This window comes from Entelurus aequoreus, linkage group LG01 (genome assembly GCF_033978785.1).
Source record: "Entelurus aequoreus isolate RoL-2023_Sb linkage group LG01, RoL_Eaeq_v1.1, whole genome shotgun sequence".
Taxonomy (NCBI): domain Eukaryota; kingdom Metazoa; phylum Chordata; class Actinopteri; order Syngnathiformes; family Syngnathidae; genus Entelurus; species Entelurus aequoreus.
In genome coordinates this window covers 19873407-19892904 of record NC_084731.1, presented here as the reverse complement: position 1 = coordinate 19892904, position 19498 = coordinate 19873407, and the positions used below count along the sequence as shown (strand labels likewise).

Here is a 19498-nt window from a genome sequence, read left to right as displayed (position 1 = left end):
TGCAATGATGTCTGCGTTGCCTTGTACCAAAAGAAACAAGATCCTTCAGGCGAAAAGAAGACTTTAGGTCAGACCTGGGCAAACTAAGGCCCGGGGGCCACACGCGGCCCGTTAAGCTTTTCAATCTGGCCCGCTGGACATTCCCAAATAATTTTTTTTAGATCTTTAAGATGGAAAGTGTAGCTGCCATTATGATGTGCAGTGATGTTTTCAAATGACCGTATGTCTTGAACTATACAAAGTATTTCTATGGTTGGAATCTGCGCTTTTGCATGATACACAGTCGTGGTCAAAAGTTTACATACACTTATAAAGGACATAATGTCATGGCTGTCTTGAGTTTCCAATACTTTCTACAACTCTTATTTTTTTTGTGACAGAGTGATTGGAGCACATAATTGTTGGTCACAAAAAACATTCATGAAGTTTGGTTCTTTTATGAATTTATTATGGGCAGTGTTTCCCACACATTCATTTATTTGTTGCGGCCCGCCACGAAAGAATTACGTCCGCCACAAATAGATTTTTCAGCTTTTTTTTAATTATTTTTTTTAATTTATTTTATTTTTTATTTTTTTATTTTTTTGTCCTGTCCAGCTTCTCAGGCAAATCATATAGTTGATGTAGATGCCCATATAGGCTGTTCAGATTTACTTTACAAAAGAGAAGTGTAGGATACTTCTCTTGTTGCCTTATTTGTATTTGACCACTACTGTTTTCTGTTTATTTGTTACTGACTGTGGCAGGACACCTCTGCCTCTGTTTCACTTTATGTTGCGGGTAAATAATATGGTTGTAGTAGTAGGCTAAAGTTAAATTATTTAGTATGCACTAATTAAAGGGGCAGAGCTTGAAGAGACATTTTAGCTTTTATATTTTATAACATATATTTTTTGTAAGAACCACAATTAATAAATATATTTCAGTGAATAACTTATTGTTCAAATCTGTATATAAATATGTACATAAAGTGTTGTAATTATATTGTAAAATGGATGGATGGATGGATGGATGGACGTTTAAAACAAAACTGTTATTATTAATTAGTAAGTATACATTTTTTGAGCCTTTTTAGAGAAAAGCATATCATTGTAGTAAATTATGCAAATTACTCGATGTCATGGTGACCACGCCCCCACCGCCACAGGTATCTTGGCAGTTTATGGGAAACACTGATGGGTCTACTGGAAAAAGTGAGCAAATCTGCTGGGTCAAAAGTATACATACAGCAATGTTAATATTTGCTTACATGTCCCTTGGCAAGTTTCACTGCAATAAGGCGCTTTTGGTAGCCATCCACAAGCTTCTGGTTGAATTTTTGACCACTCCTCTTGACAAAATTGGTGCAGTTCAGCTAAATGTGTTGGTTTTCTGACATGGACTTGTTTCTTCAGCATTGTCCACACGTTTAAGTCAGGACTTTGGGAAGGCCATTCTAAAACCTTAATTCTAGCCCGATTTAGCCATTCCTTTACCACTTTTGACGTGTGTTTGGGGTCATTGTCCTGTTGGAACACCCAACGACGCCCAAGACCCAACCTCCGGGCTGATGGTAGTGATATAGCATATATATCAGATAGAAGGTGGGTTTATTTTTTAACCCTTCAGGTTCATATTTCGCTGTGTTTGTTGCATTTTGGTTGCGTTTCGCTTGATTGTAAAATATGTGGATGGAGAGGGAGTGTGACGTTCATATGTTGTCAATATTCAGTGTTTTATCCTTCATAGTTAATATTGTAAATCCCACATTCTTTATTTTCATGTACATTCTGGGTGTCTCATTCAGTAAAAAATTTTTGAATTCAATTCCGTTTTTTAAGGTGGTCTGTCATAACGTTTTTAGCATTAAATCAGACATGATTGTTTTGTATTAGTGTTCCTAAAAATAGATATACCGGCCCCCAGACACATTTTTTTCTCTAAATGTGCCCCCCCAGTCAACATAATTGCCCAGGCCTGCTTTAGGTAATACTGTATGATGTTTAATGTTTAAAAAGCCATTGTTTTTGCAGTGTTATCTCACCTTTTGAGTTACAGCCAGGAAGCTAGTGTTGTTTTTGACCTTGGCGTCATGGTGGGGTGGGTGTAGTGATACCGCCATGAACCTTGAAAACAATACCACGTTGATACGCAGCGTGCTGCTGACGACATGTGATTTAAGAGCTAAACATGGAATAAGTTATATTTTACAATGATTTTCTTTTTCACAGCTGTACACGAGACATCCAAGCGAATGTCTCAGACGTTGCGAGATGTCTACGAGCCTGACTGGGATGGAGTGGAGGACCTTGCGGTTATTATAGGGGTATTGTTATTTTCTCATGTTCCAATGTCATGTTTGAAAGGAAGCTTTTGGGATTGATTGATTGATTGATTGAGACTTTTATTAGTAGATTGCCCAGTACAGTACACATTCCGTACAATTGGCCACTAAATGGTAACACCCGAATACGTTTTTCAACTAGTTTAAGTCGGGGCCCACTTCATGCACTGCAAAAAGTCAGTGTTCAAAAACAAGAAAAAAAAAATACAAAAATTAGGGGTATTTTATTTGAACTAAGCAACATTATCTGCCAATAGAACAAGAAAATTTGGCCTGTCAAGACTTTCCAAAACAAGTAAAATTAGCTAACCTCAATGAACCCAAAAATACCTTGAAATAAGTATATTCTCACTAATAACAAGTGCACTTTTCTTGGTAGGAGAAAAAGAGGCCATTTTGCTCAATATGCTGAAAAATATTCTTAAATGAAGTAAATGCTAGTGCCATTATTTTGACATAATGATATGCGCTCGGCATTACATTTCTTGAAACCAGCAAACTTATACTAAAAACTAATGTATTGTTCTTAATGGAAAGGCAACAAGGCAACCGCTTGTTACTCTCGGGGTCTCCTAGCCGCTCAGGCAAATCATATGGTCTAAAAATGCATTTTTCCATCCATAACATGACATCATCGCGCCAAGTGCGTGCTCTTTCAGTCCATTAGTGCACATATATACAGCCCGGAACCCCGGCCAAATTTTTCATAATTGTAATTTTGAGGAATTTATCTGAATGTGCATGAACTATTTCTGTTAAAAATTGTTTGAATTGTTGAATGTTTAAATATTAACTGTCAGTTTACTGTACTGTGCCAACTGTACTACTATATGAGTACGTATTTTCTATTGTTTCATTGAAAATAAAACTGCAAAGTCCATTTGGCTGTCATCTGTTTTAATTATGAGACACAATGGTGTCAAAATCATGATTTTTTTTTTCATGCTTGGAATAAGAAATTATTACTTTAAAAAAGTAGTTTTATACTTGTGAGTGTTGATGACACAGCTTTGCAACAGTTTATATTCTAGTTTCAAGCATGTTTTACTCAATATAGGTCATCAAATCTCAGCAACGGGCTGTAATATTTTACTGAGATCATTTAGGACCAAAACACTTAAAACAAGTAAAACACTAACATACAATCTGCTTAGTGAGAAGAATTATCTTATCAGACAGAAAATAAGCAAATATCACCCTTATTTGAGGTATTTAATATTACTTAGATTTCAGTTTTTGCAGTGTGGTAAGGGAAATGAGAGCTTATTTAATTGTTTGGCTGCAGTGTGTCATGGTTGGAAAACTAGACAACAATATTCAGCCTCTAATATTACAATTTACAGTCGTGGCTATTATTTGTTGTGATGACACCACCTAACAAACAGTTTGACTAAAATGAAATCATAATTGTGCCTTAAGAGTGAAGACTTGCTGTGGAACGACTTTGAGGAGAAACTGAATGACCAGGTTGTGCGGACTATGGACAACTATACAGGCCAGTTTCCTGAAGTCAAGGTATACAATACTTTTTTAAATTTTTTTTTAAAGTTGTGTAATTTCCTGTGAAACTATGCGACTCGACGTGAGCCTCGACTGTGTTTCAGGAGTGTGTCGCTAAACGCGGTCGAAAGCTGGTGGACTACGATTCCGCACGTCACCACCTTGAGGCGCTGCAGAGTGCCAAGAAAAAGGACGAAGCCAAAACTGCTAAGGTAGTGTGCAGTAAAGTAGAGAAAGGGTTCATATGGCCCCATTCCTGTGTGAAATTGGAATGAATTTTGCAATGCAGTCTGCTGAAAATGATGGAAAGCGCCACTCTACGTGGCAACCGACGCCGTGGTCAAAGTTGGAATTGCCATAAAAGACATTTTAAGATATTCGTCACTCTTCTGCCATCTGGCGGCTAAAGTGGACAGTGCGCCCCAATTCGTCACGTTTCATGTGTCAGGTAAACCGCGTTGTCAAGTTTCACATGTCAGGTAAACCGTGACGAATGGGGCCATATGAATCCCCTTTCTACTGTAGATTTGTGACTACAATAAAACTCCCTGCGATCAAAAAGTAATAATGTACCCCGTTTGACAGGCAGAGGAGGAGTTCAACAAAGCCCAGAGCGTTTTTGAAGAGATAAATAACGAGCTGAGGGAGGAGCTGCCGCTTCTCTATCAGAGGTAAGGTTGGAGTGGCCTCTGCAAAGTTGAAGTCTGATTAAAAAATGTAGCAAAAGCAAAAACAACCATCACAATCCAGGAGACTTTTAGCTTTAGCTAAAGATAGCTAAATTAGTTTAAAAAAAATTGGCCAGGGGCCAATTAGTGTGCGTGTGCGTGTGTGTGCGTGTGCGTGTGTGTGTGTGTGCGTGCGTGCGTGTGTGTGTGTGTGTGTGTGTGCGTGCGTGCGTGTGTGTGTGTGTGTGTGTGTGTGTGTGTGTGTGTGTGTGTGTGTGTGTGTGTGTGTGTGTGTGTGTGTGTGTGTGTGTGTGTGTGTGTGTGTGTGTGTGTGTCTGGCAATGCTTACTTAATGGGGACATCGCTCTGTTTACACAGTCACCTTTAGGGGACCTCTGACGGTATGGGGACAAAAACAGGTCCCCTAAAGGGAAACCTTTTTAAATGATAGTCAGATCCATTCTGAAGATGCCTAAGTGATGAGTAATGAGTTTGTATTTTATTTCTGTGGTTTAAGGTAAGATAAGATAATCCTTTATTGATCCCACAACAGGGAAATTTGGGTTACTTTGTTTACGTGTTTCAAATATTGGTAAAAGAGAAAATGTATTTTCTTGAAAAGTGAAACATTTGTTATCCTGGCATTAATAGTACTGTGTTTCTGTATGGTATACATCCTTAGTTAAAACTAATATATTTTTCCAAAAACAAAATCTGGTTTAGTGTTCCTTATGATGACATTTTCATACAGCATGATTATAAAACATTACCTTTTAAAGTATGATTCACATTCAGAATGTTCCATCCTTCTATGTATGGTAGTTGGAGTTGCAGACAACTTCATTACTGCTAAATAGCAGTTTTAAGTCATGTCACAGAAGATGCAGGATTTGCTTTAACATTTAAGTGGTGAAAATTCCTATAAGAGGACAGCTGTAGTGCTGTATTCTGAGGATCATGTCATATTTAATTTGAACTTTTTTTTTTTTTTTTTTAATGGTCCTCAGTAGTCACGTACAAATTTGTGTGAATTATGCAAAATTATTTAAATGTAGTCCCCATGAACCATATTAACTCTTTCCCCAGGGTCCCCAATAAGAATGATCAGCACATTACTTCATCAATCCAGAGATTTAAAGACGTGTATGAGCTACCTGGGCAGTGGCCATTTTACCAAAAAAATTGTTATGCCTCCACAACTTGTAGAAAGGGTGGTCCCCACAAGTGATGATCAAAAACTTGGTGTGTGTGTGTGTGTTGAAAAATGTTGTTCTTAAACTGTTCCGACAATTTGCTCATGCATTTGTTCACAAAGTGGTGACCCTCGCCCCATCCTTGTTTGTGAATGACTGAGCATTTCACAGAAGCTGCTTTTATACCCAATCATGGCACCCACCTGTTCCCAATTAGCCTGTTCACCTGTGGGATGTTCCAAATAAGTGTTTGATGAGCATTCCTCAACTTTCTCAGTCTTTTTTGCCACTTGTGCCAACTTTTATTGAAATATGTTACAGGCATCAAATTCTAAATGTACGGAGCCCCTAATGGGACAAGGGGGAAATTTTTTTTTAAATAATTATTTTTTATTTTTTTAGACATGTATCTCGTGCACACAAGAAAGTTTCTCGTGCGCGCGAGAACGTTTTTATAAAGTTATAAGAAAAAAACAATTAAACATTTTTTTTTTAGACATGTACGAGATGGTTTCTCGTGCGCACGAGATACATGTCTAAAAAAAATTAGAATTTTTTTTTTTTTTTAAACTTTATAAAAAGTTTCTCGTGCGCACGAAGATAGTTTCTCGTGCGCACGAGATACATGTCTTAAAAAAATATATATATATATATATATATATATATTTTTTTTAGGCATGTATCTCGTGTCTAAAAAAATATATATATAATTTTTTTTTTTCCCCCCATGTCCCTTTAGGGGCTCCGTACAAATGAGCTAATATTTGCAAAACAATTAAGTTTTCCAGTTCGAACGTTAAGTATCTTGTCTTTGCAGTCTATTCAGTTGAATATAGGTTGAAAAGGATTTGGCAATAATTGTATTCTGTTTTTACTTACCATTTACACAACGTGACCACTTCACTGGTTGTGGGTTTTGTACATCCACCTCGCAGTGATGTCACAATGTAGCCAGACTGCAAAACCCTGCAAACAAAACTCCATGCAAGCTCAAGCCAAAATGCAAGAACCATATAATTTGATACCTTTAACACGAGTATCTAACTTCGTATTTATAAGTCAAGAAAAGATTAATGTCATCACTGGTCCTCTTTAATGCTGGTTTTAAAATAATGTGACCAGCTTACCTGTAATAACTGTACTTTGAGAACTTATCCTTTTAATATTGCTGTTTTGTGGGCAATCAGACTGTCTTCAGCAAAAGGAGGAGGACTAATATTTGCTTGTGTGTTTGCAGCCGCATCGGTTGCTACGGGACGGTGTTCCAAAACATCTCTAATCTGAGGGATGTTTTCTATAAAGAGATGAGTGTGGTAAGATGAGACATGTGTTCTCTATTCATCAGCAAAGCACTTGCTTACTTTCATTTTTTTTTTTTTTTTTAATGCAGCTTAACCAAGATTTGTACAACTTGATGAAAAAAATCGAGAATCAACACTCTGGGAAAGCTTTCATCATAAAAGGCCTGAGCAGGTGATATACCGTGAATTCCGGACTTTAAGATGCTACTTTTTTCCCTGCACTTTGAACTCTGTGGCTTATAAGACGGCGCGGCTAATTTATGAATATTTTTTCGCCGACGGCCAAGATAAACATACCGTATTTTTCAGAGTATAAGTCGCACCGGCTGAAAATACATAATAAAGAAGGAAAAAAACATTTATAAGTCACACTGGAGTATAAGTCGCATTTTTGGGGGAAATGTATTTGATAAAACCCAACACCAAGAATAGACATTTGAAAGGCAATTTTAAATATATAAAGAATAGTGAACAACAGGCTGAATAAGTGTACGTTATATGAGGCATAAATAACCAACTGAGAACGTGCCTGGTATGTTAACGTAACATATTATGGTAAGAGTCATTCAAATAACTATAACATATAGAACATGCTATACGTTTACCAGACAATCTGTCACTCCTAATCGCTAAATCCCATGAACTCTTCTTCCTCTGTGTCGCTTCTAAACAACTCTGCCAACTCTAAAGGTAGACAATGCGCCGTAATGTGTTAATAATTTCACACATGAGTCGCTCCAGAGTATAAATCGCACCCCCGGCCAAACTATGAAAAAAACTGCGATTTCCATCCATCCATATTCTACCGCTTATTCCCTTTATAATCCGAAAAATACGGTATGTAAATGAACATTTACAGAATCGTTCTGTGTAAATAACTTCATTTCGCAAAGTATACACTACCGTTCAAAAGTTTGGAGTCACATTGAAATGTCCTTATTTTTGAAGGAAAAGCACTGTACTTTTCAATGAAGATAACTTTAAACTAATCTTAACTGTAAAGAAATACACTCTATACATTGCTAATGTGGTAAATGACTATTCTAGCTGCAAATGTCTGGTTTTTGGTGCAATATCTACATAGGTGTATAGAGGCCTATTTCCAGCAACTATCACTCCAGTGTTCTAATGGTACAATGTGTTTGCTCATTGGCTCAGAAGGCTAATTGATGATTAGAAAACCCTTGTGCAATCATGTTCACACATCTGAAAACAGTTTAGCTCGTTACAGAAGCTACAAATCTGACCTTCCTTTGGGCAGATTGAGTTTCTGGAGCATCACATTTGTGGGGTCAATTAAACGCTCAAAATGGCCAGAAAAAGAGAACTTTCATCTGAAACTCGACAGTCTATTCTTGTTCTTAGAAATGAAGGCTATTCCACAAAATTGTTTGGGTGACCCCAAACTTTTGAACGGTAGTGTATATCAGCGGCTTATAGTCTGGTGCGGCTAATATATGCACTGCAAAAACTGAAATCTAAGTAAGATGAAATATCTCAAATAAGGGTGATATTTGCTTATTTTCTCACTAAGCAGATTTTATGTTAGAGTGTTTTACTTGTTTTAAGGGTTTTGGTCCTAAATGATCTCAGTAAGATATTACAGCTTGTTGCTGAGATTTGATGACCTATATTGAGTAAAACATGCTTGAAACTAGAATATCAACTGTTGCAAAGCTGTGTCATCAACACTCACAAGTATAAAACTACTTTTTTAAAGTAATAATTTCTTATTTCAAGCATGAAAAAAAAACAACATGATTTTGACACAATTGTGTCTCATAATTAAAACAGATGACGGCCAAATGGACTTTGCTGTTTTTACGTACTCATATAGTAGTACAGTTGACACAGTACAGTAAACTGACAGTTAATATTTAAACATTTGACATTTCAAACAACTTTAAACAGAAATAGTTCATGCACATTCAGATACATTTCTCAAAATTACAATTGAAACAATTTTGCACACTAAATGAAAGAGCACACACTTGGCGCGATGATGTCATGTTATCGATGGAAAAATGCATTTTTAGACAATATGATTTGCCTGAGCGGCTAGGAGACCCCGAGAGTAACAAGCGGTTGCCTTGTTGCCTTTCCATTAAGAACAATACATTAGTTTTTAGTATAAGTTTGCTGGTTTCAAGAAATGTAATGCCGAGCGCATATCATTATGTCAAGATAATGGCACTAGCATTTACTTAATTTAAGAATATTTTTCAACATATTGAGGAAAAAGGTCTCTTTTTTTTTATACCAAGAAAAGTGCACTTGTTATTAGTGAGAATATACTTATTTTAAGGTATTTTTGGGTTCATTGAGGTTAGCTAATTTGACTTGTTTTGGAAACTCTTGACCAGCCAAATTTTCTTGTTCTATTGGCAGATAATTTTGCTTAGTTCAAATAAAATACCCTTAATTTTTTTGTATTTTTTTTTCTTGTTTTTGAACACTGACTTTTTGCAGTGTGGGAAAAAAAAAAGTTCCTTAAAATTTAGTGGGTGCGGCTTTCTGTCTATAGTCTGGAAAATGATAAAACATGACAAAATGTATTTGTTTTGCACAGTGCGTCGGGGAAGTCAAAGAAGAGAAAGTCCTTGGACATCTCCAATCCAATCCCTTGCAACACAGCCTTCCCGGCCGACCACATCTCCGTGCATCTGTCGAGCCAAGACGGGAAAAATGCTCTACCGTCCTCGCCCGGCTTGCAAACGCCAAACTTTGCCGAGATGCCGTTAACAGAAGAAGCAGAGGAGAGCGAGGCCTCTCTCAAAGCCGCAAACTCCACAGACTCGGACCTCAGCTCCAGCGGCACCAACTCCCTCAAGAGACAGTCGGCGTGCGCCAGCGACGGGAGCACGGCCAGCGAAAGCCCGGAGGAGGCGGAGGCCGAGCTCTCTACGAACCAGTCGGACGACTCCGGCCTGGAGGTCCCGAAATCGCCAAAATCGGACGCCGCCGCCGCCGCTCAGGAAACATGCGGCCCCTCTGATTGTGCCAGCAGTGAAGCGCCCGAGCAGGAGGACAGTGCCACTGCGCCGGCGTCGGATGACGCCAAGACCAAAAGTGCCCCGGTTCCTGCTCCCCGTGTCTCAGTCCAGTTGGAAAAACTTCCCCTGCTGACCACCAAGGAGGAGCGGGAGAGCGAGGGAGCGTCTGACATCACCGCTGGGTCAGGAGATGATTGTGTGTGCCACTACCCAGCTGACTTTCTCTACAAGGTACACACGCTTCCTCTTCATGTCATCCTACAATAACAACTTCACTCTAGGCCTGCACAAACTTGCCCTTTTAGGAGGCGGTCACAATAATGACACCACTACCCTGCATAGTGGGTGTGGAGGCAGCAGCTAGGAGAGGTCTTGCAAGGGAAGAAAAAACACGCTATTGGGGCTTGGAAAGAGATGGTTGCAATAATGACACCACTACCCTGCCTAGTGGGTGTGGAGGCAGCAGCTAGGAGAGGTCTTGCAAGGGAAGAAAAAACATGCTATTGGGGCTTGGAAAGAGATGGTTGCAATAATGACACCACTACCCTGCCTAGTAGGCGTGGAGGCAGCAGTTACTGACACTGGGAGAGGCAAGCTTTTAGGGGGGGCCTTACAAGGAGGCGGTCTCAATAATGACACCACTACCCTGCATAGTGGGTGTGAAGGCAGCAGCTAGGAGAGGCCTTGCAAGGGAAGAAAACACACGCTATTGGGGCTTGGAAAGAGATGGTTGCAATAATGACACCACTACCCTGCCTAGTGGGTGTGGAGGCAGCAGCTAGGAGAGGTCTTGCAAGGGAAGAAAAAACATGCTATTGGGGCTTGGAAAGAGATGGTTGCAATAATGACACCACTACATGCTGCCTAGTAGGCGTGGAGGCAGCAGTTACTGACACTAGGAGAGGCCTTGCAAGGGAGGAAAAGACACAATATTGGGGGGAGGGGCTTGGAGAGTGATGTCTCAATAATGACACCACTACCCTGCCTAGTGGGTGTGGAGGCAGCAGTTACTGACACTAGGAGAGGCCTTGCAAGGGAGGAAAAGACACAATATTGGGGGGAGGGGCTTGGAGAGTGATGTCTCAATAATGACACCACTACCCTGCCTAGTGGGTGTGGAGGCAGCAGTTACTGACACTAGGAGAGGCCTTGCAAGGGAGGAAAAGACACCATATTGGGGGGAGGGGCTTGGAGAGTGATGTCTCAATAATGACACCACTACCCTGCCTAGTGGGCGTGGAGGCAGCAGTTACGGACACTAGGAGAGGCCTTGCAAGGGAAGAAAACACATGCTATTGGGGCTTGGAAAGAGATGGTCGCAATAATGACACCACTACCCTGCCTAGTGGGTGTGGAGGCAGCAGCTAGGAGAGGTCTTGCAAGGGAAGAAAACACACGCTATTGGGGCTTGGAAAGAGATGGTTGCAATAATGACACCACTACCCTGCCTAGTGGGTGTGGAGGCAGCAGCTAGGAGAGGTCTTGCAAGGGAAGAAAAAACATGCTATTGGGGCTTGGAAAGAGATGGTTGCAATAATGACACCACTACCCTGCCTAGTGGGTGTGGAGGCAGCAGCTAGGAGAGGTCTTGCAAGGGAAGAAAAAACATGCTATTGGGGCTTGGAAAGAGATGGTTGCAATAATGACACCACTACCCTGCCTAGTGGGTGTGAAGGCAGCAGCTAGGAGAGGTCTTGCAAGGGAAGAAAACACACGCTATTGGGGCTTGGAAAGAGATGGTTGCAATAATGACACCACTACCCTGCCTAGTGGGTGTGGAGGCAGCAGCGAGGAGAGGTCTTGCAAGGGAAGAAAAAACATGCTATTGGGGCTTGGAAAGAGATGGTTGCAATAATGACACCACTACCCTGCCTAGTAGGCGTGGAGGCAGCAGTTACTGACACTAGGAGAGGCAAGCTTTTAGGGGGGGCCTTACAAGGAGGCGGTCTCAATAATGACACCACTACTCTGAGTAGTGGGTGTGGAGACAGTAGTTACTGACACTAGGGGAGGCCTTGCAAGGGAGGAAAAAAACACAATATTGGGGGGAGGGGCTTGGAGAGTGATGTCTCAATAATGACACCACTACCCTGCCTAGTGGGCGTGGAGGCAGCAGTTACGGACACTAGGAGAGGCCTTGCAAGGGAAGAAAACACATGCTATTGGGGCTTGGAAAGAGATGGTTGCAATAATGACACCACTACCCTGCCTAGTGGGTGTGGAGGCAGCAGCTAGGAGAGGTCTTGCAAGGGAAGAAAAAACATGCTATTGGGGCTTGGAAAGAGATGGTTGCAATAATGACACCACTACCCTGCCTAGTAGGCATGGAGGCAGCAGTTACTGACACTAGGAGAGGCAAGCTTTTAGGGGGGGCCTTACAAGGAGGCGGTCTCAATAATGACACCACTACTCTGAGTAGTGGGTGTGGAGACAGTAGTTACTGACACTAGGAGAGGCAAGCTTTTAGGGGGGGCCTTACAAGGAGGCGGTCTCAATAATGACACCACTACTCTGAGTAGTGGGTGTGGAGACAGTAGTTACTGACACTAGGAGAGGCCTTGCAAGGGAGGAAAAAACACAATATTGGGGGGAGGGGCTTGGAGAGTGATGTCTCAATAATGACACCACTACCCTGCCTAGTAGGCGTGGAGGCAGCAGTTACTGACACTAGGAGAGGCAAGCTTTTAGGGGGGGCCTTACAAGGAGGCGGTCTCAATAATGACACCACTACTCTGAGTAGTGGGTGTGGAGACAGTAGTTACTGACACTAGGAGAGGCCTTGCAAGGGAGGAAAAAAACACAATATTGGGGGGAGGGGCTTGGAGAGTGATGTCTCAATAATGACACCACTACCCTGCCTAGTGGGCGTGGAGGCAGCAGTTACTGACACTAGGAGAGGCAAGCTTTTAGGGGGGGCCTTACAAGGAGGCGGTCTCAATAATGACACCACTACTCTGAGTAGTGGGTGTGGAGACAGTAGTTACTGACACTAGGAGAGGCCTTGCAAGGGAAGAAAACACATGCTATCGGGGCTTGGAAAGAGATGGTCGCAATAATGACACCAATACCCTGCCTAGTGGGTGTGGAGGCAGCAGTTACTGACGCTAGAAGAGGCCTTGCAAGGGAAACACAATATTGGGGGGAGGGGCTTGGAGAGTGATGTCTCAATAATGACACCACTACCCTGCATAGTAGCAGTTACTGACACTAGGAGAGGTGTTGCAAGGGAGGGAGAGGCAAGCTTTTAGGAGGGCCTTACAAGGAGGTGGTCTCAATAATGACACCACTACCCTGCGTAGTGGGTGTGGAGACAGTAGTTACTGACACTAGGAGAGGCCTTACATTGGAGGAAAACACTCGCTATTGGGGGGTGGGGCTTGGAAAGAGATGGTCTCAATAATGACACCACTACCCTGCCTCGTGGGTGTGGAGGCAGCCGTTACTGACACTAGAAGAGGCGTTGCAAGGAGGTCTTGCAAGGGAAGAAAAAACATGCTATTGGGGCTTGGAAAGAGATGGTCGCAATAATGACACCAATACCCTGCCTAGTAGGCGTGGAGGCAGCAGTTACTGACACTAGGAGAGGCAAGCTTTTAGGGGGGGCCTTACAAGGAGGCGGTCTCAATAATGACACCACTACTCTGAGTAGTGGGTGTGGAGACAGTAGTTACTGACACTAGGAGAGGCCTTGCAAGGGAGGAAAAAAACACAATATTGGGGGGAGGGGCTTGGAGAGTGATGTCTCAATAATGACACCACTACCCTGCCTAGTGGGCGTGGAGGCAGCAGTTACGGACACTAGGAGAGGCCTTGCAAGGGAAGAAAACACATGCTGTTGGGGCTTGGAAAGAGATGGTCGCAATAATGACACCAATACCCTGCCTAGTGGGTGTGGAGGCAGCAGCTAGGAGAGGCCTTGCAAGGGAAGAAAACACACGCTATTGGGGCTTGGAAAGAGATGGTTGCAATAATGACACCACTACCCTGCCTAGTGGGTGTGGAGGCAGCAGCTAGGAGAGGTCTTGCAAGGGAAGAAAAAACATGCTATTGGGGCTTGGAAAGAGATGGTTGCAATAATGACACCACTACCCTGCCTAGTAGGCGTGGAGGCAGCAGTCACTGACACTAGGAGAGGCAAGCTTTTAGGGGGGGCCTTACAAGGAGGCGGTCTCAATAATGACACCACTACTCTGAGTAGTGGGTGTGGAGACAGTAGTTACTGACACTAGGAGAGGCTTTGCAAGGGAGGAAAAAACACAATATTGGGGGGAGGGGCTTGGAGAGTGATGTCTCAATAATGACACCACTACCCTGCCTAGTGGGCGTGGAGGCAGCAGTTACGGACACTAGGAGAGGCCTTGCAAGGGAAGAAAACACATGCTATTGGGGCTTGGAAAGAGATGGTCGCAATAATGACACCAATACCCTGCCTAGTGGGTGTGGAGGCAGCAGTTACTGACACTAGAAGAGGCCTTGCAAGGGAAACACAATATTGGGGGGAGGGGCTTGGAGAGTGATGTCTCAATAATGACACCACTACCCTGCATAGTAGCAGTTACTGACGCTAGGAGAGGTGTTGCAAGGGAGGGAGAGGCAAGCTTTTAGGAGGGCCTTACAAGGAGGTGGTCTCAAAAATGACACCACTACCCTGCGTAGTGGTTGTGGAGACAGTAGTTACTGACACTAGGAGAGGCCTTACATTGGAGGAAAACACTCGCTATTGGGGGGTGGGGCTTGGAAAGAGATGGTCTCAATAATGACACCACTACCCTGCCTCGTGGGTGTGGAGGCAGCCGTTACTGACACTAGAAGAGGCGTTGCAAGGAGGTCTTGCAAGGGAAGAAAAAACATGCTATTGGGGCTTGGAAAGAGATGGTCGCAATAATGACACCACTACCCTGCCTAGTGGGTGTGAAGGCAGCAGCTAGGAGAGGTCTTGCAAGGGAAGAAAAAACATGCTATTGGGGCTTGGAAAGAGATGGTTGCAATAATGACACCACTACCCTGCCTAGTAGGCGTGGAGGCAGCAGTTACTGACACTAGGAGAGGCAAGCTTTTAGGGGGGGCCTTACAAGGAGGCGGTCTCAATAATGACACCACTACTCTGAGTAGTGGGTGTGGAGACAGTAGTTACTGACACTAGGAGAGGCCTTGCAAGGGAGGAAAAAACACAATATTGGGGGGAGGGGCTTGGAGAGTGATGTCTCAATAATGACACCACTACCCTGCCTAGTGGGCGTGGAGGCAGCAGTTACGGACACTAGGAGAGGCCTTGCAAAGGAAGAAAACACATGCTATTGGGGCTTGGAAAGAGATGGTCGCAATAATGACACCAATACCCTGCCTAGTGGGTGTGGAGGCAGCAGTTACTGACACTAGAAGAGGCCTTGCAAGGGAAACACAATATTGGGGGGAGGGGCTTGGAGAGTGATGTCTCAATAATGACACCACTACCCTGCATAGTAGCAGTTACTGACGCTAGGAGAGGTGTTGCAAGGGAGGGAGAGGCAAGCTTTTAGGAGGGCCTTACAAGGAGGTGGTCTCAATAATGACACCACTACCCTGCGTAGTGGGTGTGGAGACAGTAGTTACTGACACTAGGAGAGGCCTTACATTGGAGGAAAACACTCGCTATTGGGGGGTGGGGCTTGGAAAGAGAGTCTCAATAATGACACCACTACCCTGCCTCGTGGGTGTGGAGGCAGCCGTTACTGACACTAGAAGAGGCGTTGCAAGGAAGTGAAAGACGAGCTATTTTGGAGGGGAGGGTGGCCTTGGAGAGAGATGGTTGCAATAATGACACCACTACCCTGCTTTGTAGGTGTGGAGGCAGCAGTTACTGACACTAGAAGAGGCGTAGTAAGGGAGGGAAAAAGACGAGGTATTGAGAGGGGGGGCCTTGGAAAGAGGTGGTCTCAATAATGACACCACTACCCTGCGTAGTGAGTGTGGAGTCAGTAGTTACTGACACTAGCAGAGGCCTTGTAAGGGACGAAAACACATGCTATTGGGGCTTGGAAAGAGATGGTTGCAATAATGAGACCACTACCCTGCCTAGTGGGTGTTTAGGCAGCCGTTACTGACACTAGGAGAGGCATTGCAAGGGAGAGAAAAAGACAAGCTATTGAGAGGGGGAGGCTTTGGAAAGAGGTGGTCTCAATAATGACACCACTACTCTGCATAGTGGGTGTGGAGACATTGGTTACTGACACTAGAAGAGGCATAGTAAGGGAGGGAAAAAGACAAGCTATTGAGAGGGGGGCCTTGGAAAGAGGTGGTCTCAATAATGACACCACTACCCTGCATAGTGGGTGTGGAGGCAGCAGTTACTGACACTAGGAGAGGCCTTGTAAGGGAGGAAAACACGCGCTATTGGGGCTTGGAAAGAGATGGTTGCAATAATGACACCACTACCCTGCCTATTGGGCGTGGAGGCAGCAGTTACTGACACTAGGATAGTCCTTGCAAGGGAAGAAAACACATGCTATTGGGGGTTGGAAAGAGATGGTTGCAATAATGACACCACTACCCTGCCTAGTGGGTGTGGAGGCAGCAGTTACTGACACTAGGAGAGGCGTTGCAAGGAAGGGAAGATAAGCTATTTTGGAAGGGAGGGTGGCCTTGGAGAGAGATGGTCGCAATAATGACACCACTACTCTGCTTTGTAGGTGTGGAGGCAGCAGTTACTGACACTAGAAGAGGCGTAGTAAGGGAGGGAAAGAGACAAGCTATTGAGAAGGGGGGCCTTGGAAAGAGGTGGTCTCAATAATGACACCACTACTCTGCACAGTGGGTGTGGAGGCAGCAGTTACTGACACTAGGAGAGGCGTTGCAAGGAAGGGAAAGACGAGCTTTTTGGGGGGAAAGGGTGGCCTTGGAGAGAGGTGGTGGCAATAATTGGTGTGGACTCTTAGCACCTCCAGTGTGCAAAACGTTGTCAAATGTTTTTTATTTTACACCAGGTGGTGGCGCTAGAGAGCCACGCAGCGTCTGACGGGGGCGAGCTCCAGTTTGAGCAGGGAGACATCATCCTGGTGCTCGCTGGTGGAGAAAAGGTTTGTCACGTCTTACTTTTCAACACTTAAAAGCAGGTGTTCTATAACAAAAAACATGTTTTTATTTGTGATATTTGTGTCATGCAACAGGAAGGTCTGCTGAAGGGGGTCAGGGAGGAGAGCTGGAAACTGCACATGGATTCTGAAAATCACTCTGGGACTTTCTCAGAAGACCTCATCGAGCACGTTGCGTCAGAGATACTCTAAAATGTGATTCCTCCCACAGACAGCTGGTGACACACACAAACACACCATTTCACACGCAGAAAGTCTCAACTTTTTTTTTGGGTGTGGAAGCTAAACAAACACATCACAAGTTGCTCCCACGTCGTGGGGCAACAGACCAGACTGAGAACTGAATTTTTGCAAGAGATATTAGCATGAGGCTACATTTTATAGCACGGTATTTTGAATGCATTTTATATATTCTTCCGAATGAAATACTGTGAAACATTTTTTTAATGAGTTCTGTCAGATTTCCCAATAAAGTCCAGGTTGTTAAGACGTTTTCCGGTTTTCTTTTTTCAACACGGCCGCAGCATCGCGACTATCTGTAAAAGCAGACGAAATCCACGAGGAAAGTCCATTTTCTTACAAGACGTTGATGCTATTTTGATTGGTATGATCAAAGAGGTTAATAACTATGTTAACAATACCGTATTTTACAGACTATAAGGCGCACTTAAAATCCTTTTATTCCTCAAAACTCGACAGTGCGCCTTATAAACCTACTCAGTGGCCTAGTGGTTAGAGTGTCCGCCCTGAGATCGGTAGGTTGTGAGTTCAAACCCCGGCCGAGTCATACCAAAGACTATAAAGAATGGGACCCATTACCTCCCTGCTTGGCACTCCGCATCAAGGGTTGGAATTGGGGGTTAAATCACCAAAAATGATTCCCGGGCGCGGCCACTGCTGCTCCCCTCACCTCCCAGGGGGTGATCAAGGGTGATGGGTCAAATGTAGAGAATAATTTCGCCACACCTAGCGTGTGTGTGACAATCATTGGTACTTTAACTTTATAACACGGTGCGCCCAATGTACGGAATAATTCTGGTTGTGCTTACCGACCTCGAAGCAATTTTATTACTGTATTTTCTGGACTATAAGGCGCACTTAAAATCCTTTTTTTCCCCTCAAAACTCAACGGTGCGCCTTATAACCCGGTGCGCCTAATGTACGGAATAATTCTGGTTTTGCTTACCAACCTCGAAGCAATTTTATTTGGTACATGGTGTAATGATAAGTGTGACCAGTAGATAGATGGCAGTCAAACATAAGAGATACGTGTAGACTGCACTATGATGGCAATATGACTCAAGTAAACAACACCCACCATTTTATATGTTTTATTGAAAATATAGAACATTACACACGGCACTCAAAAATCTATCAAAATGTTTTAGTACGACTTTGGTAAGCTATGAAGCCGCACCGCTTTGATGGATTGTACTGTGCTTCAACATACCAGTATTATTATGGTGTGTGTATAAGGTAAGACATATTATCTGGTGTTTTGTTTCGCAATATTATGCAAAACCAACTTTTTCTTACCTTCTGGTACCTGCTGATCTGTATTTGGGATCTGCATAAGTCCTGAAAATTTGCGCGTGTCCGCCTTTGTAGTCCGTACCGTAGTCTAAAGTTAAAGTACCACTGTCACACACACACTTGGTGTGGTTAAATTACCCTCTGCATTTGACCCATCCCCTTGTTCCACCCCCTGGGAGGTGAGGAGAGCAGTGAGCAGTAGCGGTGGCCGCGCTCGGGAATTATTAGCTTCTTCCTTTTCTCTATCTTCTTGTTATGTGACATTCATCCTCCGCTGTTGCCATTTCTAATATAAAGTAGTGTAAAGTTCTTACTTATATCTGTCAGTAAACTCGCCATGAAAGCGCTAAAACATACCGGTGTAGTGAGTTTACATTATTCACCCAAGGGACTTAAGTTATTAGAGAGTTCCGGTCGGACGGTTTTTCACGGGACACATTTCCGGCGTTGTTGTTGCACTAGTGAGCCACGGATGAGAAGATGCTGCTCCATTGTTGGGTTAAGTAAAGTGTGAATGTCATTAAAACAGTTAGCGCCATCTTTTGACACTTCTTCCACTCCCGTCCTTGCACGCTACACCGCTACAACAAAGATGACGGGGAGAAGACGCTGTCGAAGGTGAGCCACGTAAATAAGACCGCCCACAAAACGGCGCATCCTGAAGCAACTGTCAGAAAGCGCCTTGGAGATGATCTGTAAAACATCATCTATGCAACATTTTGACCAAAGAACCACCATCACATGCTATGTAGACCACAAGGAAGTGTTTTACATTTAGAAAAAATAAATAAAAATAACTCCTTTAATGCGCCCTTTAATCCGGTGCGCCTTATATACAAAAAAAGATTGAAAATAGACCATTCATCGGCAGTGCGCTTTATAATCCGGTGTGTCCTATGATCCGAAAAATACAGTAG

The 19498-nt window shown here is 43.2% G+C and overlaps 1 protein-coding gene across 1 annotated transcript in view; it reads left to right on the top strand.

Moving 5' to 3' along the window:
* The window catches only part of bin2b (bridging integrator 2b), a 31746-nt gene extending 14207 nt beyond the window's left edge, over positions 1–17539 (top strand). The window contains exons 5-13 of the mRNA XM_062045367.1: positions 2211–2305; positions 3743–3838; positions 3928–4035; positions 4409–4494; positions 6922–6997; positions 7075–7157; positions 9555–10209; positions 16941–17033; positions 17124–17539. Coding sequence (XP_061901351.1) covers positions 2211–2305; positions 3743–3838; positions 3928–4035; positions 4409–4494; positions 6922–6997; positions 7075–7157; positions 9555–10209; positions 16941–17033; positions 17124–17240 — 1409 coding nt within the window. The 3' untranslated portion in view covers positions 17241–17539. The remainder of the gene's footprint in view (positions 1–2210; positions 2306–3742; positions 3839–3927; positions 4036–4408; positions 4495–6921; positions 6998–7074; positions 7158–9554; positions 10210–16940; positions 17034–17123) is intronic.
* The last annotated feature ends 1959 nt before the right edge of the window (positions 17540–19498 follow it).